The 24,679-nt window shown below is 41.8% G+C and overlaps 1 protein-coding gene across 5 annotated transcripts in view; it reads left to right on the plus strand.

Annotated features, from left to right (window-relative positions):
* The window catches only part of LOC110491776 (double C2-like domain-containing protein alpha), an 83,288-nt gene extending 59,392 nt beyond the window's left edge, over window positions 1-23,896 (plus strand). For 3 of the 5 annotated variants that reach the window (XM_021565514.2, XM_021565513.2, XM_021565516.2), the window contains 4 exons: window positions 10,232-10,428; window positions 12,184-12,265; window positions 14,896-14,992; window positions 21,947-23,896. In XM_021565514.2, coding sequence (XP_021421189.1) covers window positions 10,232-10,428; window positions 12,184-12,265; window positions 14,896-14,992; window positions 21,947-22,083 — 513 coding nt within the window. In that variant the 3' untranslated portion in view covers window positions 22,084-23,896. The remainder of the gene's footprint in view (window positions 1-10,231; window positions 10,429-12,183; window positions 12,266-14,895; window positions 14,993-21,946) is intronic. The other 2 variants (XM_021565518.2, XM_036946687.1) reach the window with 2 other exon arrangements.
* The last annotated feature ends 783 nt before the right edge of the window (window positions 23,897-24,679 follow it).

Genomic DNA, 24,679 nt, shown 5'->3' on the forward strand with positions numbered 1-24,679 from the left:
AGTCTGAGGTCCTGAGCACTCTAAGCAGGTTTTCATCAAGAATATCTCTGTACTTTGCTCCGTACATCTTTCCCTCGATCCCGACTAGTCTCCCAGTCCCTGCCACGGAAAAACATCCCCACAGCATGACGCTGACACCACCATGCTTCACCGTAGGGATGGTGCCAGGTGACATGACGCTTGGCATTCAGGCCATAGAGTTCAATCTTGGTTTCAAATAACTAGAGAATCTTGTTTCTCAATGTCTGAGAGTCCTTTAGGTGCCTTTTGGTTAAATTCAAGCAGGATGTCATGTGCCTTTTACAGAGGAGTGGCTTCTGTGTGGCCACTACCATAAAGGCCTGATTGGTGGAGTGATGGAGAGATGGTTATCCTGGAAGGTTCTCCCATCTCCACAAAGGAACTCTGGAGCTCTGTGAGAGTGACCACATGGTTCTTGGTCACTTCCCTGACCAAGGCCCTTCTCCACTGATTGCTCAGTTTGGCAGCCAGCTCTAGGAAGCTGGCCGCCAAATTCTTCTGTTGAAGAATGATGGAGGCCACTGTTATCTTGGGGACCTTCAATGCTGCAGACATGTTTTGGTACCCTTCCCCAGATCTTCCCCACAATCCTGTCTCAGGGCTCTATGGACAATTATTTCGACCTCATTGCTTGGTTTCTGCTCTGACATACACTGTCAACTGTGGGACCTTCTATAGACAGGTGTGTGCTTTTCCAAATCATGTCCAGTCAATTGAACTTACCACAGGTGGAATCCAATCAAGTTGTAGAAACATCTCAAGGATGATCAATGGAAACAGGATGCACTGTATAGGCTAGAAGTAGAAGCCTACGTGTTGTTGTCCATTAGTTTACTCCAATTAGGTGAGGGGTGTTAGGGTTAGGGGAAAATAATAAAGGAAAATCTATTTTAAAAATATATATACACAGTACCAGTTAATAGTTTGGAATAACCTACTTGTTCAAGGGTTTTTCTTTATTTCACTATTTTCTACATTGTAGAATAATAGTGAAGACATCAAAACTGTGAAATAACACATATGTAATCATGTAGTAACCAAAAAAGTGTTAAACAAATCAAAATATATTTTATGTTTTATGTCACCCGTTGCCTTAATGACAGCTTTGCACACTCTTGGAGTTCTCGCAACCAGCTTCATGAGGTGGAATGCATTTCAATTAACAGGTGTCCCTTGTTAAAAGTTAATTTGTGGAATTTCTTTCCTTCTTAATGCGTTTAAGCCAATCAGTTGTGTTGTGACAATATAGGGGTGGTATACAGAAGACAGCCCTATTTGGTAAAAAACAACAACTCTATATTATGGCAAGAAGAGCTCAAATAAGCAAAAAGAAATGACAGTCCATCATTACTTTAAAACATGAAGGTCAGTCAATCCTGAAAATTTCAAGAACTTTGAAAGTTTCTTCGAGTGCAGTGGCAAAAACCATCAAGCGCTATGATGAAACTGGCTCTCATGAGTACCGCCACAGTAAAGGAAGACCCAGAGTTACCTCTGCTGCAGAGAAGTTCATTAGAGTTAACTGCACCTCAGATTGCAGCCCACATAAATTCTTCACAGAGTTCAAGTAACAAACACATCTCAACATCAGCTGACTGCGTGAATCAGGCCTTCATGGTCGATTTGCTGCAAAGAAACCACTACTAGGACACCAAAAATAAGAAGAGACTTTCTTGAGCCAAGAAACACTAGCAATGGACATTATGTTGGTAGAAATCTGTCCTTTGGTCTGATGAGTCCAAATTTGAGATTTTTGTTTCCAACCACCGTGTCTTTGTGAGACGCAGAGACGCAGAGTAGGTGAACTGATGATCTCTGTATGTGTGGTTCCCACCATGAAGCATGCCGGGCATATAATTTGTTTTTCAGCAGGACAATGACCGAACACCTCCAGGCTGTGTAAGGGGTATTTGACCAGAAGGAAAGTGATGGAGTGCTGCGTCAGATGACCTGGCCTCCACAATCACCTGATCTCAACCCAATTGAGATGGTTTTGGATGAGTTTTGGATGAGTTGGACCGCAGAGTGAAGGAAAAGCAGCCAACAAGTGCTCAGCATGTGGGAACTCCTTCAAGACTCCTTCAAGACTGTTGGAAAAGCATTCCAGGTGAAGCTGGTTCAGAGAATGCCAAGAATGTGCAAAGCTGTCATCAAGGCAAATGGTGTCTACTTTGAAGAATCTAAAATATTTTGATTTGTTTAAAATTATTTTGGTTACTACATATGTGTTATTTCATAGTTTTGATGTCTTCACTATTATTCTACAATGTAGAGAATAGTAAAAATAAAGAAAAACCCTCGTAGGTGTGTCAAAACTTTTGACTGGTTCTGTATATATATATTTTACCTTTATTTAACTAGGCAAGTCAGTTAAGAACAAATTCTTATTTTCAATGATGGCCAGTCGGTTAACTGCCTGTTCAGGGGCAGAACGACAGATTTGTACCTTGTCAGCTCGGGGGTTTGAACTTGCAACCTTCCGGTTACTAGTCCAACGCTCTAACCACTAGGCTACCCTGCCGCCCCATATATGTATATGATGGGATGTATAGACATTATGGACAGTATGTGGATAGAATATGTAGTAAATCTGTAGAATACGTGGGATAGAATGGTATATGTACAGCAACAGTTGAATAGGATGGCCTTGACTAGAATTCAGGATATACATATTAAATTAATAAAACAGTATGTAAACATTATAAAGTGAAAAGTGTTATATTAATAAAGTCACTAGTGTTCCATGTGTATGTTCTTAGGGCAGTAGCCTCTAAGGTTCATGGTAGAGTAACAGGGCGGTAGTCGACTCGTGAATAAGTTCAGGGCAGGGCTCCACCCAGTGATGGCTATTTACCAGTCTGATGACCTTGAGATATAAGCTGTTTTTCAGTCTCTCGGTGCCAGCTTTGATGCACCTGTACTGACTTTACCTTCTGGATGATAGCGGGGTGAACAGGCCGTGGCTCGGGTGGTTGATGTCCTTGATTAACTTTTTGACCTTTCTGTGACATTGGGTGCTGTAGATGTCCTGGAGGCCAGGCAGTGTGCCCCCTGTGATGCGTTGGGCAGACCGCACCACGCTCTGAAGAGCCCTGCGGTTGCGGACGGTGCAGTTGCCGTACCAGGCGGTGATACAGCCTGACAGGATGCTCTCAATGGTGCATCTGTAAAAATGTATGAGGGTCTTAGGGGCCAAGCCGAATTCCATCAGCCTCCTGAGGTTGAAGAGGTGCTTTTGCACCTTCTTCACCACTGTCTTTGTGGGTGGACCATTTCAGATTGTCAGTGATGTGTTCACAGAGGAACTTGAAGTTTTTCACCTTCTCCACTGCTGCCCTGTCGATGTGGTTGGGGGTGTGCTCCCTCTGCTGTCTCCTGAAGTCCACGATCAGCTCCTTTGTTTTGTTGACGTTGAAGGTGAGGTTATTTACCTGGCACCAGTCTGCCAGGGCTCTCACCTCCTTCGTGTAGGCTGTGTCGTCATTGTTGTTAATCAGGCCTACCACTGTTGTGTTGTCTGCAAACTTGATGATTGAGTTGGAGGCATGTGTGGCCACGTAGTCATTGGTGAACATGGAGTACAGGAGGAGGTTGAGCACACACCCTTGTGGGGCACCTGTGTTGAGGATCAGCGTAGTGGAGGTGTTATTTCCTACCTTTACCACCTGGGGGCGGCAGTCAGGAAGTCCAGGACCTAGTTGCACAGGACGGAGTTCAGACCCAGGGCCCGAAGCTTAATGATGAGCTTGGAGAGTACTATGGTGTTGAAGGCTGAGCTGTAGTCAATGAAAAGCATTCTTACATAGTTATTCCTCTTGTCCAGACGGGGTTGGGCAGTGTGTAGTGCAATGGCGATTGCATCGTCTGTGGATCTATAGGGCCGTTATGCATATTGAAGTGGGTCTAGGCAGTCAGGTACAGTGCAGGTGATATGATCCTTAACTAGCCTCTCAAGCTTTTTAGAATTACAGAATTGAGTGCTACGGGTAGTCATTTAGTTCAGTTACCTTTGCTTTCTTAGGTACAGAAACTATGGTGGCCATCTTGAAGCAAGTGGGGACTGCAGAATGGGATAGGGAGAGACTGAATATGTCCATAAACACTCCAGCCAGCTGGTCTGCGCATGCTCTGAGGATGCGACTAGGGCCGTCTGCGAGGGTTAACATGCTTAAATGTCTTACTCACGTTGGCTACGGAGAACGAGAGCTCACAGTACTCGGGAGTGGCCCGTGTCAATGGCACTGTGTAATCCTCAAAGTGGGCAAAGATGTTTAGCTTGACCGGGAGCAAGACGCCAGCGTCCGCGACTTAGCTGGTTTTCCCTTTGTAATCCGTGATTGTCTGAAGTCCCTGCCACATACGTCACGTGTCTGAGCCGTTGACTTGCAATTCTACTTTATCTCTGTACTGATGTTGTGCTTGCTTAATTGCCTTGTGGAGGGCATAACTGCACTGTTTGTATTCAACCATATTCCCAGTCACCTTGCCGAGGTTAAATGCGATGGTTTGTGTTTTCAGTTTTGCGCGAATGCTGCCATCTATCCACGGTTTTTGGTTTGGGTAAGTTTTAATAGTCATGGTGGGAACATCATCCCCTACACTTCCTTTCCGACTGTATGTAATAACACAAAATACATTCTGGGCTAATAATGTAAGGAAAATATATCCTGCAAAGTTGCTTAGGAGCTAGAAGCAGAGCTGCCATTTTGAAATTATTTGTATTTTTCTTATGTATTTAAAAAGTAGTACTCACGCTTCAAACAAGTGATAGGCTAATATTGTCACCCATCGGACTATTCTGAATTGAATCTTGTCTTTACATTTAGTAAATAGTATATGTATGAAATTTGTTTTGATTTAGAATGGACCATTATCATGCACCTGTCTCAGAACAGGGGCAGGGGGAAAAAAATACATGTCATCTATATGCATTTTCCCATGGCTTATTTTCATGCCAGCCAGGTAGGTTTTACTCCTGTTGTAAAGCTAAGAAATGTGCTTGATAATTGGAAAGTTGAGAAATAAATATAATAGGCCTAGCCTATAGAAAGCTGATGGAATCCTCCTCTTTTTAATAGATGCCATCAAAAGTCTGTTTTCTCAAGCAATTGCATAGGCTATAGAAATGTTGCCCAACATGAGCTCATGGGCTCTCATGAAGTGCTTTTATACATTTGCATTGATGTTGTTAATGGGACAATTACTTACTTACTGACTTTATTGTCCCCATGGGGACATTTTGTTGCAGTGTCATGTACACGTTTAAAGTGGCGTTTAAATACAAAACCAAATTGACAATACAACTTTCTTAACAGTTACATACCAATAAAACATTTATTTTAAAAGACTAGCCTGCTAGCCTTACTGAGTCGATAGGAACATTAGCCCAATCTATTTAGGAGGGATATCACACCTGGCACAAATGATTGTCTAGTTCTGTTTTTCCTGTTGAGTACCAGAGTGCTGAGAGTGCTGAGTACCAGGTAGTTAGCAAGTTTGGTATGCTACTAATAACCATCAGCAACATCAGAACTTGGAGAAGCCTAGTTACCTTGACTAAAAGGTCATGTGGAATTTGAAAGTGGTCATGACTCGTGAATGCCAGTGTGCTGGTAGTATGGTCACTGTAACAGCCCTAATCAAAGGTTGGCAAATTTATGCACTCACAAAAATAACATAAAATAGACACACATGGTAAAATGGATGTGGAATATAGACAAATGTATGCTTCACTATTAATACATGCATGTAGCTCGGCTCTGCCTGTGGCCATGGAGTGACTCATGCTTCCCTGAGATGTTGCATCTCATCATTCTTAGCTTCTTTGAGTGGCTGCTCCCTCGCTTTTCTTTTCTATTCCTTTATCCGTCAATCTTAATGTGATGTGTCATGATGCGTACCGTGCTGTACTTGCTATCAGACTCTTCCACCACAATAGTCAGTCTATAAGACACACAAGAGGATGAATGAATGGATAAACTTTATTGATCCCCAGAGGGGAAATTGAGCTTGTCACCCGCATAAGATCACTGGTGGACTTACCAATAGGCAGAAAAGGCAGTTGCCTCAGGCCTCACATCATCAAGGGGCTTGTGAGCTGGGCATAATAAAATAAAATAAACACTAGTAGCCCCCCCACCATGCTCTGCCTGCTAGAGTGGCACCTCCTCTCCTTATTTGTCTTCTTCTTCGTCTGGTTTTCCGGGAGACTAGACGCTTTGTTGCGTGTTGCTGTCTTTCACAGTTTGGAAAATGCATTGCACATTTTGTTCACAAAAAAGGGAAAAGGGAAATGGGCAACACCACCTTTCTGTTCCTTCTGTCCCTCACGCTTTTTCAGCTACGTTTAATAAAGTAGCTTAAAAATGGACTTCTCCGCTGCTTCCTTCACTCGGATCAGACCAGGTCTATACGGAACTGGTCTAGTTGGCCTCGGGTCCGTTCGGAATGGGTCTCTATATTAAACAAATACATTTATGCATATCGGGTCCAACTTTTTGGACTCATGAAGACCTCTAATGTGACATGCCATACTTTTTTTGTCCAGACAGCATCAGATACATGGCCTACATACTCTGAGCGTACAAAACATTAGGAACACCTTCCTAATATTGAGTTGCACCACCTTTTGCCATCAGGACAGACTAAATTCATCGGGGCACGGACTGTTGAAAGCGGTGCAGGTGTTCCTAATGTTTTTTACAGTCAGTGTACAGTATAGTTAGACAGAGGGGCGCTGTTTCCCTCGTTTGGATGCTTTCTCTGGTAAGATAAACTCAGCAAAAAAAGAAACGTCCTCTTACTATCAGCTGCGTTTATTTTCAGGAAATTAACATGCGTAAATATTTGTCTGAACATAACAAGATTCAACAATTTGAGACATAAACTGAACAAGTTCCACAGACTAAGAGAAAAGGAGTAATGTGTCACTGAACGAAGGGGGGGTCAAAATCAAAAGTAACAGCCAGTATGTGATGTGGCCACCAGCTACATTAAGTACTGCAGTGCATCTCCTCCTCATGGACTGCACCAGATTTGCCAGTTCTTGCTGTGAGATGTTACCCCACTCTTCCACCAAGGCACCTGCAAGTTCCTGGACATTCCTGGGTGGAATGGCCCGAGCACTCACCCGCCGATCCAACAGGTCCCAGACGTGCTTAATGGGATTGAGATCCGGGCTCTTCGCTGACCATGGCAGAAACTGACATTCTTGTCTTGCAGGAAATCATGCACAGAACGAACAGTATGGCTGGTTGCATTGTCATGCTGGATGGTCATGTCAGGGTGAGCCTGCAGGAAGGGTACCACATGAGGGAGGAGGATGTCTTTCCTGTAACGCACAGCGTTGAGATTGCCTGCAATGACAACAAGCTCAGAGGATGCTGTGACACACCGCCCCAGACCATGACAGACTCTCCACCTCCAAATCGATCCTGCTCCAGAGTATAGGCCTCGGTGTAACGCTCATTCCTTTGAGCGTGACACCCCTTTGAGCGTGACACCCCTTTGAGCGTTACACCCCTTTGAGCGTTACACCCCTGGTGAGACAAAATCACGACTCGTCAGTGAAGAGCACTTTTTGCCAGTCCTGTCTGGTCCAGCAACGGTGGGTTTGTGCCCATAGGCGATGTTGTTGCCTGTGATGTCTGGTGAGGACCTGCCTTACAACAGGCTTACAAGCCCTCAGTCCAGCCTCTCTCAGCCTATTGCGGACAGTCTGAGCACTGATGGAGGGATTGTGTGTTCCTGGTGTAACATGGGTAGTTGTTGTTGCCATCCTGTACCTGTCCCGCAGGTGTGATGTTTGGATGTACCAATCCTGTTGGTGTTGTTACATGTGGTCTGCCACTGCGGGACGATCAGCTGTTCGTCCTGTCTCCCTGTAGTGCTGTCTTAGGCGTCTCACAGTACGGACATTGCAATTTATTGCCCTGGCCACATCTGCAGTCCTCATGCCTCCTTGCAGTATGCCTAAGGAACATTCACGTAGATGAGCAGGGACCCTGGGCATCTTTCTTTTGCTGTTTTTCAGAGTCAGTGGAAAGTGTCCTAAGTTTTCATAACTGTGACCTTAATTGCCTACCGTCTGTAAGCTGTTAGTGTCTTAACGACAGTTCCACAGGTGCATGTTCATTAATTGTTCATGGTTCATTGAACAAGCATGGGAAACAGTGTTTAAACCCTTTACAATGACGATCTGTGAAGTTAGTTGGATTTATACAAATTATTTTTGAAAGACAGGGTCCTGAAAAAGATATGTTTCTTTTATTGCTGACTTTAGTTTCAGACACTTGCGAATTGAAGGAAAGTTGGCAGGTGCACAGTGCACTGTTGCTGGAATTATTTTGGATGAACACGTGACCTACTTTTTGAAGTGATTTGCTAGTCAACGGTAATACATGTTTACAGTTAAACTACCTTTCTTTACTGTAAAACCCCAAATCACTAAGTCTGTGCATGCATAAGATAGGACACGTACAGTTCAGAGCGACACTGTATTGAATGTACTGACGTGGACATGTTTCAACCCAAAGGCTATTTATTGTCTTATGTCAGATAACGTGTTCATCTGTACTAGCAACGCGTAGTAGTGGTGCACCTGTTGGAAGACAATGTCCCAATGCAACAATGGCAACAACAAAGAAATGCTAATATGACACTGTATCCATAAGTATTAAATATACTTTATGTAAGGGATAAACGCCGAAGTCATATACATTGCCTTGGAAATAATGGACAACGCAGAGGGACGAGGCGGGACCGAGTCCCTTTGCAGAGTTCATTTTTCCAAGGTAATGTACAGAACGGAGCTGTTTATCCCGCTTATACCACCCACAGTTGCTAGAGAAAACAATATGATGAAAGCACACATTTAGTAGAAAAAAACATTATGTTTATATTTTCATTTTTCTAAACTAATTCATACTTTCTCATCTTTTGGTTGCTAGAGTCGCGAACAAGTCATTGTTCAGTTAGTTTGATACTTATGGACGCGATCCAGTCGTTCGTTCTTTATGTTCTGTTGCCATGCTCGCTGGCAACCTCCTTATCCCTTGCTTGCTAGCTAGCCAGCTAGCTACGGCTAACACAGTCACAACCTCTGCAGACAGGACAACAACAAAGTAGCTGTTTTCTACTGACGTTAATTTGGATACATCCATAACAATGAGCTGATAATGCCCAATTTTGCCTGGCATAGCCAGAAAAGTTTGCCTTCACTTCAGGACACTCAACCCTGTTCATTACGAGGAGATCGCATTGCATATCAAACACAACTATTTTGTTGTTAGCAAACCTGCCAGTATGACAACCGAATTAAAAAAGATCAGTTTCTGAAAACAGCTGGTCAAATTAGAAATGTGGGAGTATTTGACAGCATAGAGCCACTTGTGTCATGACTGCAACAGTAGGGACCAGAGGAATTCATTTCCATCACTCACCACGTTATGTCATCAGATGCTCTAAAAAAATATGTCTCTGCAAAAACAAATCAATGCTACTTTCTAAGTTCTTCCTTGTTGGACCTGCGTTTACAGTGTATCCAATTTTGGTTTGTTGGTTTATCTCTCTGTTACTTTGTAGCAAGTATGGTCTGCATGTGTAGCCGCTTATTGCATACTGAGTCCAAGGTCTCCCAGTATATTTTACAACTGTCCAGATATATTTTACAAATGCCCCATTATCTGGTTTTAATGTTCATTCTAGAATGTTCATTCTAGAGTGTCCTTCTAACCAATCAGAAATGAGTATTCAGCAATGCTGTGGTATAATTCTCATTGACTGGGCATTCCAAGGTAGTTGCACATTTTTTTTGACCTTGCACGTCCCTTTTCCCAAAATCTTGCTGCTAGGTCCTTTCAGCTAGTAGTTGCTATGTCAACATCGTGTCTGACAAATGCTGTCACTGCTAACTTAAGTGCCTTCAGTACAGACACAAAAGGTCAATACATAGTCATCCCAACAGGTTGTTGGCCTAAATACTGAAGTTTACAAAGTAAATTCAACAGTTCTTTGGCACTCGCTCATTTAAGAGGGAGATGATAGCAGCCCCTGGTTTGACTCTTTCCTTTTCTCTCTCACTCTATCCTTAATAAAAAAAATCTCTGCTACTTTCTCTCTCATTCTCTTTCCTTTTCTCTATATATGTTCCTGTCTCTCACTCTCTCCTTTTCTCTCTACCACTTTTTCCTCAATGTCCCCTTTCCCTCAGTGGGAGAGTGAACAGCAGAGGAGTCTGGAGGAGAGGGGTCGTCTGCTGCTCTGCCTGCAGTTCCTCCCCACGTCCGGTGTGGTCGATAAGGCCAAAGGGGAGGAGAGGGCCCACGGAGGGCTCTGTGTGGGTGTGCGACGCTGCGCCCACCTAGCCGCCATGGACGTCAATGGATTCTCGGACCCCTATGTCAAAACGTGAGTATAGACGTTGATCGTGATACCAATACTAGACCTGGGTTATGTTCATTAGAGCACACCGCAGCTAAATGTTTTGCAACGGAAATGAAAATGAGTGTTTCTCTGTTTCACACGTTTTCGGACCGTTTTTGTTGTTTATAAATGATTTGTTTTCTTTTAAATACTAAAGCTGCGCTTGATTGAGCTTGAATGTTGTAACGGAGTGAATGGAATAGTCCCAAAAGTGAAAACTCTTACCATTTGGCACTCCAGGCAGGCTCAATGAAAGGCTCAAAGTATCTGAAAGAAAACAAATACGTTATTATTTCCAGTGTGCAAGAGCGGTAGAAAGAGATGCAGTGTACAGGGAGTCATGGTTAGTAACATACAGAGATTTACGGACTGGAGCTGTTGCACAATTGCATTTCAATAGTAAATTATTTGAAAACAAGGGGAGGGAGGGAGGGAGGGAGGGAGGGAGGGAGGGGGAGAGGGAGGGGGAGAGGGAGAGGGAGAGGGAGAGGGAGAGGGAGAGGGAGAGGGAGAGCCATGGCTAGTGAGAGGAGGAATTTTTCCCAGCGTGACTGATGCATCCTGACAGAAATCAGACAAAGGAACTAAACATTTCCTCCCTTGTCAATGTGTTCACTTCAATTCCGTCACTGGCCTTGAGCTTTCCCTGGAATTAGTAAAAAACAGTGGCTGTGCCGTGCTCACTTTACCTCCCTTTCTCACGTACATAAACACACACGTACACACTTTCTTGGAGAAATATACCAAGCCAGCTATTTCCCCCCTCAGGTTAAAGTACAAGCAAGTAATAGAAATAGACATGCCACCGTTTTCCTACTGCCAGTTCACACAATCAAATGTCTCTCATGCAGACGCTTTCTCTCTCACATACACACACGGTCATGCACACACACAACCATGCATGCGGACACAAACTCATGCATGCAGACACACACAGGCATACACAGACACGCAGTGTCTCATTCTGTTTTTTTCTCTCGTTCTCGCTCTCTCTCTCTACCACGCTCTCTCGCTCTTTGCTCTGAATTAGCACTCGGTAAATTCCCCATCTGTTTTGTTGTGTCTGAGTGTGGGGGAGAACATCAGGTCTTCGTGCTGCGGGGTGGTGGGTGGAAAATGTGTGTGAGGGAAAATGCAGAAAACTAGCTCTCTGTCGGTTTATATATTAGAGAATGTGTCAGAGCACGGAGAGAGATACTCAGCACAGTTAAAGATTCTGCTGTGTACTTCAAGTCTCAGACCGTAAGATAATACGATTTCACGTTCAGAACTGTCCTTGTCACGACACACATAGCTAGAAACGTACTATACAGTATATAATCGGACATGGGAAATGTACCGAATAGCACCCTATTCCCTATATAGTCCATTATTTTTGACCAGGGCCTATAGGATCTGGGGTGCAATTGGGACACAGCCATAATTTTTATGATAATTAAATGATGGGGTTTTTACATTTGGAACGTAACAATATCACGCTCCGAAAGTTCTGTTTGGGATTTCATGCGTTTCAGAAGACATTATAATTCTGCAAAAGTTTCAGTGGATGGGGATTTACAATTACAATAGCAGCAAGAAATCATGCAGAATGTACAGGAGCTTTAAACAGGACCTTGCCTTAGGAACGACAATAGCAAATGGCAACCTATTCCCTACATAGTGTATTACTTTGGACTGCATAATAAATTGAGTTTGTGTTTTCTTAATGGAGCGTGACAGCCTCACATTTCTCTGTATCAGGTACCTCAAGCCAGACCTGCAGAAGAAATCCAAGCATAAAACAGCCGTCATAAAAAAGACTCTTAACCCAGAGTTTAATGAGGTGTGTGTTTGTGTGTGTGTGTGGGGGTGTGGTTCTTGTGCTTGTGTGCAAGTTATAATCTGCATGTTTGTGAATTGTGCATGTGTGTGTTTGTGTGCATGTTTGTGAATCGTGCGGTGTGCACCATGCAGTGGCATGAAGAAAGCTTATTGGGACTATAATCAGTCCTCGGAGACACAATCTAAAATGCCCAATTATATACTGTTTTTTTGTACAATACAACACTTACATTTCACATTGTAGTCATTCAGAGGATGCTCATACCCCGAGCCATTTGCACTGCGAACATACTAATACATGTTTTTTTTAGTTTCTCTGCTCCAGTCCTGGGGACGGCCGCTGTTTGGGTTCTCATTTCAATCAATCACTTCTACAGCCTGAGTGACAAATCTGTTTTTTTTTATCATGCACAAACAGATCTGGGATCAGGCTGTCAGTTATGCTGAGCATACATTACACAACTTCTAAAAACATAACAACTTGGACTCACATTTCGCAATTTCCTTGTCCCAAATCTTTCATTTCGTCCATCCTCAAACCCAGGATGTAAAAAAATGTCAACACGCAAACAGTGAGCTAAAAAAATGTAAATAAATTGGAATAATTTTACATTTAGATAAATGGATTAGTGTGCACATTATTATGTGCAGAAACGTCCTATGCACTGCTTTAAAAAAAACATGTAGCTATATATCTATATATAGGTATCTGCTGCTTATATGTCTTGCATTCCCAAACAAATTCACAAAAGGGCAGTTTAGCCAAGCAGAAATAATGACAATGTAAAGCATCGCGATACTTGTTATTATCATGGCAAGGAAACAAAACACGAAGAGAATTCAACTTCTTTAGGAAAAACAGCCCTACTGTTAGAAACGAACATCAATTGTCACATTTATTTATTTTCAGGCTTTAGCATGCAATATTTTACATACATACATGCACATTTTTAAAGGACCAAATAGTTTGGTCTGCTTCGTGTTTTCATTGTTGGTATCTTCCCAGCTCTCAAATTCAGGGTTGCAAAGTCATTCGAAAATTTCCGCAACAATTGCCACGCAACACTAGCCAAAAGAACACACGCAATCGTGGAGCTGGCTCATTGTAATGCACACATGGCAACAACCACCCTGACCACCTGTACTCATTAGCAACACTGTGCCGGGATTCAATCCAAGGCACATTATAGAGCAGCTCACTGGACAACTGATAATGTGCCTTTTAAAGGCAATTTCACCTTTTTAAAGGCAATGGTTTGCATTGTTATTATTTTCACTTTGCTAAACACCTCTCTATTTGTGAATTTGTTTGGGAATGCAAGACTTAAAAGCAGCAGATACACTACATATACAAAAGTATGTGGACCCCCTTCAATTTAGTGGATTCGGCTATTTCAGCCACACCTGTTGCTGACAGTTGTATTAAATCGAGCACCCAGCCATGCAATCACCATATACAAACATAGGCGGTAGAATGGCCTTACTGAAAAGCTCAGTGACTTTCAACGTGGCACCGTCAGAGGATGCCACTTTCCCAACAAGTTAGTTCGTCAAATGCCCTGCTAGAGCTGCTTCGGTCAACTGTAAGTGCTGTCATTGTGAAGTGGAAACGTCTAGGAGTAACAACGACAACGGTGTGTGTGCTGAAGTGCGTAAACATTTTCTCCTCGGTTGCAAAACTCACTACCGAGTTCCAACATGCCTCTGGAAGCAACGTCAGCACAATAACTGTTTGTTGGGAGCTTAATGAAATGGGTTTCCATGGCCGAGCAGCCTTTAAGATCACCATGTGCAATGCCAAGTGTCGGCTGGAGTGGTGTAAAGCTCACCGTCATTGGACTCTGGAGCAGAGGAAGTACGTTCTCTGGAGTAATGAATCACGCTTCACCATCTGGCAGTCCGATGGACGAATCTGGGTTTGGCGGATGCCAGGAGAACGCTACCTGACGAATGCATAGTGCCCACTGTAAAGTCTGGTGGATAATGACCATTTCCCCGTGCACAAAGCGAGGTCCATACAGGAATGGTTTGTCAAGATCGGACATCTTTGAGAAGAATTGGAAAGCCGACTGCAAGCTAGGCCTAATCGCCCAACATCAGTACCCGACCTCACTAATGCTCTTGTGAATGAATGGAAGCAAGTCCCCGCAGTAATATTTGTAGCAGCAATGGGGGGACCAACTCCATACTAATGGCCATGATTTTGGAATGAGATGTTCGATGAGCAGGTGCCCATATACTTTTGTTGTATATAATGTATTTAATGCAGCTACACACATTTTGAACGCAATTGCATAGATCCTAGGATGTAGGATCAATGACAATACAGTGAAGTACTGTATGCTGTTGATTTAAATTGGCTAAACTGGAGGGAAATTCAGCAAACACACTGGCTGCCACAGGACCAACAATGAGAAACTGAATCTGTTACCATTCTCATAAGGAAATTTAAGAAATGCTGTTCAACAGTGTGTGTCTATGTTTCTTTCATTGCTTTACTTTTTCTACCCAAGTTACTAGACATGCACACACTATTTCTATATTAATTATCCTTATAGGGCCCATTTTCTCTCTCTATCTCTCGTTAATGATTGCATTTTGACCCGCCATCCATCCCCTGGCTCTCTGCAGGAGTTCTTCTATGAGATCTCCTTCACGGAGCTGTCCACCAAAACCCTGGAGGTCACCGTCTGGGACTACGACCTAGGGAAATCCAACGATTTTATTGGTGAGTTGGCGACTGTGCTACCCACAGTCATAAGTGAGATTCTAGTCGTGGGCGGCCTGGCTGCCCAATTGGGCCAGTTTCTTAATTTTCTTAACCAAGGCTGTAGTTCATTCAAAGGCACAGTGGTGTAAAGTACTTAAGTAAAAATGCTTTAAAGTACTACTTAAGTAGTTTTTGGGGGTATCTGTACTTTACTTTACTGTTTACATTTCTGACAACTTTTACTTTTACTTCACTACATTCCTAAAGAAAAGAGTGTGCCCCTGGCTATCCATAAATGTAAAAAACAAGAAAATTGTGCCATCTGGTTTGCTTGATTTAAGAATTTTCTTTGTTATTTGAACTTTTACTTTTGATACTTAAGTATATTTTAGCAATTACATTTACTTTTGATACTTGAGTATATTTAAAACCAAATACTTTAGACTTGTGTCATTTTCTATTAAGGTATCTTTACTTTTACTCAAGTGTGACAATTGGGTACTTTTTCCACCACTGGTCAAAGCACTGATCTCATCAGTGCAATTTCTCCAGTTCTTCAACAGTGGTAAGCACAGATGCAAGCAGCTACTGCTTGGGTGGGGTACAACACGACGGCACCCTTAAGCCTGTAGCTTTCTGCTCACGTACACACAGTAACGCCAAAAAGAGATTGAGAATGAGTGACTCGCAGGCTTGTGGGCATCAGCAAAGATTTACTAGCATTTGTGAGGGTTGGAGAACTATCGCTTGATCACAGATCACAAACCGCTGGTGACATTGATAAACAACAAAGACCTATACAATGCACCCCTTTGATGTGATGTCAGTGGCCGCTGATTCGACTTGATGAAGTTCAACCCCATTGAGGGAAGAACGGAAGAACCTCGTCATCGCCGATGCCTTTTCTAGGCACCCCAAACCAGAGATGGATGATACAAGGTTGGAAGCAGATGTCCAGGCTATGGAAAGGATCATACAGTGCCTTCTGAAAGTATTCATACCCCTTGACAGTCCACATTTTGTTGTGTTACAGGCTGAATTCACCAATCTAGATATAATAGCCCATTATGGCAAAGTGAAATCATGTTTTTAGACATTTTAGCAAATGTTATTGAAAATGAAATACAGAAATATCAAATTTACACTCCTGAGTCAACACATGTTAGAATCACCTTTGGCAGTGATTACAGCTGTAATCAGCTGAGTCTTTCTGGGTAAGTCTCTAAGAGATTTGCACACCTGGATTGTACAATATTTGCTCATTATTCTTTAAAAAATGATTTAAGCTCTATGAAATTAGTTGTTGATCATTGCTAGACAGCCATAGATTTTCAAGCCGATTTAAGACAAAACTGTAACTTGGTGACTCAGGAACATTCAATGTTGTTTTGGTAAGCAAGTATATTTGGCCTTGTGTTTTAGGTTATTGTCCTGCTGAAAGGTACATTTGTGAAGTTGGCAGCAGACCTCAGCGAGTTCAAGGGGAAAACGTTCCTAGTCTTCATAGACTACTACTCTTGGTGGCTCAAGATCTTGAACTTCACAAAGAAAACTAGTGAGGCAGTCATCTGAAAATTTCCAAGCATCTTCGCAAGGTTCAGAATACCTGAAGAAATGGTGACAGATACTGGCCCACATTCTAAATCACAGCAACTTTGAGATTTCACAGCCAAGTACGACTTCAAACACACAACGTCAAGTCCATAATATCCCCAAGCAAACGGGATGGTGGAACGGGAAAATTCAACCTCGTACAGAACTATTCACAGCTCGCACTAATGATCTACAGGGGGACACTACAAAGGAACCAACACGAGAAAGTCCAACCAGACTCCTTATGGGAAGGAGACTCCACACGACAGCTCCTACTCCGAAACAAAACCTAAAGCCAGCATGGCCACTGTAAAGCACAATGATGCCAAAGCCAAACGCGCCTATGAGAAAACGTACAACAGGAGGTACTCTACCAGACCACCTTGTGCTCTGCAGATTGGCTACAAGGTTCGCTTGAAAACTGATGGAGAGAAAGAGTGGAAAACGACCTGAGTCATCCAAAGTAAGCGCTTCACACCATAGTCCTTTGTTGTACAAACATAGCATGGGGACTCGACAAGACGGAACCCCCAACACTTGCAACGCGGTCAGGACGCACAGAGCGCAGGCAAAAGTCAATTGACCAAAGTTGCTAAGCTTGTTAGATAACATCCTTCAACGAATGACAGAATATCGAATTTATGATTATACAGATAGCTCATGAATAATGGGGAGATGAAGAGTGGAAATATACTTTACAAAAATATAAATGCAACATGCAACAATTTCAAATATTTTACTGAATGACAGTTCAATTACAGGAAATCAATCAATTTAAATAAATAAATGAGGCCATAATCTATGGATTTCACATGACTGAGCAGGGGTGCAGCCATGGGGGGGGCTGGAAGAGCATAGGCCCACCCACTTGGGCGCCAGGCCCACCAACTGGGGAGCCAGGCCCAACCAATCAGAATGAGTTTTTCCCCACAAAAGGGCTTTACTAAAAATATAAATACTCCTTAGAACTCCCCCCCCCCCCACCACCACCACTACCACCACCACCAAATTCTCTAAAAAGACATGGAGGGGGCCCATGTTTATCCCTACTGGTAACTGGTGCTAACTCTCTGGTCCCAGACTAACACCGATCAGCTTTGCCTCAGAAAAGTGTGATCCAGGACAAGCTCCTACCGGTCCGGAAGCATTGTGAAGCCTGCAACCAAGTTAACCTTTTAGTTAGGGAATGAGCAATATGGGGCAGAATGTTTTATGTATTATAATAATTGATTATGCTTATGTTGTATTCATAGAAGGGGAAGGGCTATAAGACCCCTCCCCCACTATATTTATAGGGTCCTGGACTGTAGATTGGCAATATATATATATTCATTATAAGGTTTAATGTTGTTCCACAGCTCTTTTCTAGTCTCTGCTTCTTATAAGAACCAGTCTGAGAGATGTGTGAGTTATTGCAGTCAAAATAGGGTGTCTGTGAGAAAGCGCCTCAAGGCTAAAAGAGATTCATAGACACAGAACCCTGCAGGGGAGTGAAAGAGATAAGAGACTAGTCAGACATACCACTATAAATCATCTTGGGGAGTGGAAATTTACTGCTGATCCATTAGAAAACACTGAAACTATTGTCTCTCCTGCAAGTTTGTAAAACTGTATGTGCATGGTCTTGGTCTCATGAGTAGAAGGAATTGACGTAGGTAGTTACATCGTTAGGGGTTGACTGCAAGCATAGTAAAAGCAACTTGGACTTTTCCTATTTTGCAGAACTCAGGAGAGACATCAGTTGTATGTTTGATGTTTGATCTTTGACTTCTGTCTAGAGCTGTATTTTGATTAAAATTGTTATGATTTATAAGTGCCCATTTTGAGTATTCCTTATTTGTTAAGTAAATAACGGAGCCCAGAAAAGTGGAACCAACAAGAACTGAAAAAGCGTGTGCGAGCAAGGAAGCCTACGTACAAACCTGATTCAGTTACACCAGCTCAGTCATGGAGGAATGGGACGAAATTCACCCAACTTCTTGTGGGAAGCTTGATGTAGGCTACCTGAAACATTTGACCCAATTTAAAGGCAATGCTACCAAATACTAATTGAGTGTATGTAAACTTCTGACCCACTGGGAATGTGAAGAAAGAAATAAAAGCTGAAATAAATCATTCTCACTACTATTATTCTGACATTTCGCATTCTTAAAATGAAGTGGTGATCCTAACTGACCTAAGACAGGACATTTTTACTATGATTAAATGTCAGGAATTGTGAAAAACTGAGTTGAAATGTACTTGGCTAAGGTGTATATAAACTTCCGACTTCAACTGTAGTTACAGTGGGGCAAAAAACTATTTAGTCAGCCACCAATTGTGCAAGTTCTCCCACTTAAAAAGATGAGAGAGTCCTGGAATTTTCATCATAGGTACACTTCAACTATGACAGACAAAATGAGAAAAAAAATCCAGAAAATCACATTGTAGGATTTTTTATGAATTTATTTGCAAATTATGGTGGAAAATAAGTATTTGGTCACCTACAAACAAGCAAGATTTCTGGCTCTCACAGACCTGTAACTTCTTCTTTAAGAGGCTCCTCTGTCCTCCACCTGTTACCTGTATTAATGACACCTGTTTGAACTTGTTATCAGTATAAAAAACACCTGTCCACAACCTCAAACAGTCACACTCCAAACTCCACTATGGCTAAGACCAAAGAGCTGTCAAAGGACACCAGAAACAAAATTGTAGACCTGCACCAGGCTGGGAAGACTGAATCTGCAATAGGTAAGCAGCTTGGTTTGAAGAAATCAACTGTGGGAGCAATTATTAGGAAATGGAAGACATACAAGACCACTGATAATCTCCCTCGATCTGGGGCTCCACGCAAGATCTTACCCGTGGGGTCAAAATGATCACAAGAACTGTGAGCAAAAATCCCAGAACCACACGGGGGGACCTAGTGAATGACCTGCAGAGAGGTGGTACCAAAGTAACAAAGCCTACCATCAGTAACACACTACGCCACCAGGGACTCAAATCCTGCAGTGCCAGACGTGTCTCCCTGCTTAAGCCAGTACATGTCCAGGCCCGTCTGAAGTTTGCTAGAGAGCATTTGGATGATCCAGAAGAAGATTGGGAGAATGTCATATGGTCAGATGAAACCAAAATATAACTTTTTGATAAAAACTCAACTCGTCGTGTTTGGAGGACAAAGAATGCTGAGTTGCATCCAAAGAACACCATACCTACTGTGAAGCATGGGGGTGGAAACATCATGCTTTGGGGCTGTTTTTCTGCAAAGGGACCAGGACGACTGATCCATGTAAAGGAAAGAATGAATGGGTCCATGTATCGTGAGATTTTGAGTGAAAACCTCCTTCCATCAGCAAGGGCTTTGAAGATGAAACGTGGCTGGTTCTTTCAGCATGACAATGATCCCAAACACACCGCCCGGGCAACGAAGGAGTGGCTTCGTAAGAAGCATTTCAAGGTCCTGGAGTGGCCTAGCCAGTCTCCAGATCTCAACCCCATAGAAAATCTTTGGAGGGAGTTGAAAGTCCGTGTTGCCCAGCAACAGCCCCAAAACATCACTGCTCTAGAGGAGATCTGCATGGAGGAATGGGCCAAAATACCAGCAACAGTGTGTGAAAACCTTGTGAAGACTTACAGAAAATGGTTGACCTCTGTCATTGCCAACAAAGGGTATATAACAAAGTATTGAGATAAACTTTTGTTATTGACCAAATACTTATTTTCCACCATAATTTGCAAATAAATTCATAAAAAATCCTACAATGTGATTTTCTGGATTTTTTTTTCTCATTTTGTCTGTCATAGTTGAAGTGTACATATGCTGAACATGACAGGCCACTCTCATCTTTTTCAGTGGGAGAACTTGCACAATTGGTGGCTGACTAAATACTTTTTTGCCCCACTGTCTACACGGTATGTTGTTTGTTTATATACTCTATGTGAACCTAGTTATTATGGGATCAGCCATCTTGCTTAAAAACTTCTTAGGGATAAGCATCCAACTAGCGGGACACCAGCCGGCAACATCTGGTGAAATTGGAGGGTGCGCAATTCAAATAAATAATTGTAATATTAAACATTCATGAACATTCAAGTGTCTTATACAATTTAAAAGCTTAAATTATTGTTAATCTGAATGTGTTGTCTGATTTCAAATAGGCTTTACGGCGAAAGCATACCATGCAATTGTCTGATGGACGGCGCCCCACATCAACATATTTTTCAACCAGCACAGGCTTCATAAATTCCCAAATAGCAATGAAATAAATCACTTACTTTTGAAGATCTTCCTCTGTTTGCAATCCCAAGGGTCCCAGCTACAACACGAATGGTCGTTTTGTTAGATAAAAGCCTTCTTTATATCCTAAAAAGTCAGTTTAGTTGGCGCCATCGATTTCAGTAATCCACTCGTTCAACATGCAGACAAAGGAATCCAAAAAGCTACCGCTAAACTTCGTCCAAACAAGTCCAACGACGTTTCTATTCAATAGAAATTGAAAATTAGTAAGCGTGCCCTCTCCCTCGCGTGCCAAAAGACATATTGATATTGTTCCGGTGCTCTTCTCACCAAAACTCCAAATTCAACAAGCCTGAAACTTTGAATAAAGACTGTTGACATCTAGTGGAAGCCATAGGAATTGCAATCTGGGAGACGGATTTACATAGAAACAATAGGTTTCCATTATAAGAGTCTGGGAGCTAAAATAAAAATTCCAGTTGGATTTTCTTCTGATTTTTGCCTGCCATATCAGTTCTGTTATAGACTCAGACATGATTTTAACAGTTCAAAGTGTTTTCTATCCAATGCTACCAATGATATGCATATCCTGGCTTCTGGGCCTGAGTAACAGGCAGTTTACTTTGGGCACGTCAGTCAGGCGGAAATTCAGGAAACTAGACCCTATCCCTAAGAAGTTTAAGGGGGGAAATGTGGTGATATGCTGATAACCTAACATCATTAAATAGATTTTAGCCTAAGTTCAATCACGCACTGCCAGACATGCGCAGTTAGACCAAAGATGTTCAGCAATAAAGACCCATAAAGATAGCTCATTTATATGTTCATACAAGTTAATACTTTTTACCAGTAAGACAGCAGAACTTTACAGTCCCTTTTATTGAATCCCGGCCCAAGACTTGTAGGGCAACAACTAGAGGTATTCAATGGTCGCGTTCCAGGTCGACTACATTGCAGTCACCTGCCAGAAATCTCAACTCCTGGATAAGTGTTTCAGCTAACCCCATTATAAATAATCTGATGCTGACTGCAAAGTTAATAATTTAGAACGCATAAATTGATTGATCCGCACAGTGCTACTATGATATAGGTTGCCTGGAAAGACATCCAGTGCGACACAGATTGTTTTGTAACTTCATTTTTCTGTCTACATCTTCTAGGAGGCGTGTCCTTAGGCTGTCACTCACAAGGAGAAACTCTCCAGCATTGGATAGACTGTCTGAAGAACAAGGGCACAAAGGTGGAGCGATGGCACACGTTGACCAATGAGCTGCCTGGATCCACATTCCATGAATGAAAATGGGCCAATAATAATATCTCACTACTGTACTGTTTTTGGCCAAAATGTTTGGCTAAATTGGGATTATGGATGAAAAGGTGTTCATCAACGCATGTTATGAAGATGTATTCTGCATGACTTGAACATTTGAGTTCAGAAGAAATGGTAGGGGTGTGGGGTTAGTTGAGCCAAAGGGGTTAGTTAAGGCATCCTTGTTTCTAAGAAACCATACACAAAATGTATAATTTGGCCAAATACTTAGGAAGCGGTCATCATTTCATGGAGTCTGTGAAGAAAGGTTTCCTAAACTCGGTCCTCGGGACTCCAAGGGGTGCCCTTTTTTTTATTCCCTAGCACTACACAGCTGATTCAAATAATCAACTAATCATCAAGCTTTGATCATTTTAATTAGCCGTGTAGTGTTCAGGCAAAAAGAAAAACATGCACAAAAGTGGGACGCAAGTCAGGTCCCCAAAAATGATTTTCACCAAGTCAAATGAATATGTTAGAGGTTTCATGATGCTTGTATTTGAACCAAAGTAGATCATTTTAAGATTGTTCTATACATCAGTTGGGGTCTTTATGAGTTTCAATATGAGGTCCTAAACCTAGCATGAGGTCCTAAACCTTCATCCTTGTAGCTGTGTGGGCTAATATAGTCAAAATGTTTACATTTTGGGTAAGTGTTTTCTTCCCAGGCATAATGCAAGGCATTATCGCTGGGACATGAGGTAATAACAGGGCATGGCCTATGTTAAAAATGATTCAAATGATTCAAAGACAAAAAGTGCTTGTGATTGTGTTGAATTGTGTTTGGAAAATAAAGATAGACATGGTTTTAAAAAGGTAGTGGTTATATTTCATTCAGTACAGAAATGTGCAGCTAAGTTTGTCCCGCAGCTCAACTTACCCCAAACCCAATGTAAGTTGTACCAAGAGATCACTTTTTTTGGGACAAACTAGGCTTTCAATATTTACATGAATTCTGATTATTACCAGGGATACACAACATCCTGAAATATATATATATATATAGATATCTTTGTTAGAAAGAATACTGTACTGTATGTCCCTTGATGGAATGAGGCTGAATGTAAAAAATGGCACAACTTACACCACTCTCCCCTAAGTAGAGAATATCTCCTTATACTTAGGCTATACATAATTCTCTTTCACGTTACAGAGGGCCATATCCATTCTGTATATTTAATTTTGCGCTCAGTGTTCAGAAACATAGCACCCTAGGCTACTGAATAGACCTCCTGTGAAAAAGGCTAATTAAAATCATGTAAATCACATCTAAGGAAGTGAAAAAATGAAATTATTTTGTAAATTTACTCCTCATTATTCATACTGTTTCGTTTGTTTATTCTTCTAAAATTAGATTTCGTTCTTTCATTAACTTCTGATTCGTCCTGACCTGGAAAATATCCCCCCGTATTTCCCTTCTCACTGCCTGAATACCTCTCCAAAAGCAATAACGTCTTGCCTAATGCTTCCAAAGAATTCTAAATGGGTCTTATTAGTCACAAACATTTTCTATCGACTGATGTAACTGCCATTAAATGATCTGCAAATTATAATTCATTTGATTAAATAGTGCAAAGTAATAAGACAGTTGGTTCTTTGCATGTTTGATGTAATAAAAAAAATGTGACTGACTTACCTCTCCTCCAGTTTTGGTGGAACAGACACAAATGCTTGAAGAGCATCATTTCAGGATGTAGGCCTACATCTCTGTGCTGTTCCATATTTTCTCGAGTCACGTTGGGATGACTACCCTTGTAAAATAAATATGTACTTTGTTCAAATAAATCATTGTGGAAAGGTTTTTCTGCTTTTTTGTTGTTTTTTGGACGGTCTAGGGCTGTGGCGGTCATGACATTTTGGCAGCCGGTAACTGTCATGCAATTGACCATTAATTGTAGAATAAAAAACATGAGCTGGTGCACACCCAGCAAAATGTGTTCGTGTGGAGGTGCTGACTAAAAGCGAATAAACTATCAAATTAAGAGAGTCGCACACCCCACACATAAACTCCCAGTAATTTATTGGGTATTATGCCAAAACGTTGGTATATGGAGTGTGCAACTTTCTCTATTTTGATAGTTTATAATTGACCGTTAATTAACATAAACATGTTTAGCATCTCCAGGCTTCCACACATAGAATACAAGCCACTGATGCAGACCTTTGGAACATCTACATTTTAAATATGGCCTATATCATCACAATAAATCCATAATTTATTTTAGGCAGGTCTAAATAAACATAACATGAAGAAAATGTAGCCTATTTCAGAACAACAGAATAATACCATATTCCGAGTCATCCTTTTGTTTGGCCCTGATCTGTCTATGCCATATGGATGTGGGCTAAATTAGTTAATTTAGCAGATAAGATTTTGCTTATAATTCTCGTTGCATTATTTATATTTTATAGTAAGAATAATACATTTTAACATTGCTGAGTAAAATAGAAAGGAGGTTTTTCCTAAACGATTTCCAAAGGAGTGCGGACATGTGGCTATTCTGTGTTGAGTGGTAAACAAAGGGATCACTTGAAACAGGTCCTCTTATATGCTTAATTTAGAGTTATTTATGCAAATTTAGTT

This window comes from Oncorhynchus mykiss, chromosome 16, assembly GCF_013265735.2.
Source record: "Oncorhynchus mykiss isolate Arlee chromosome 16, USDA_OmykA_1.1, whole genome shotgun sequence".
Classification (NCBI taxonomy): Eukaryota; Metazoa; Chordata; class Actinopteri; order Salmoniformes; family Salmonidae; genus Oncorhynchus; species Oncorhynchus mykiss.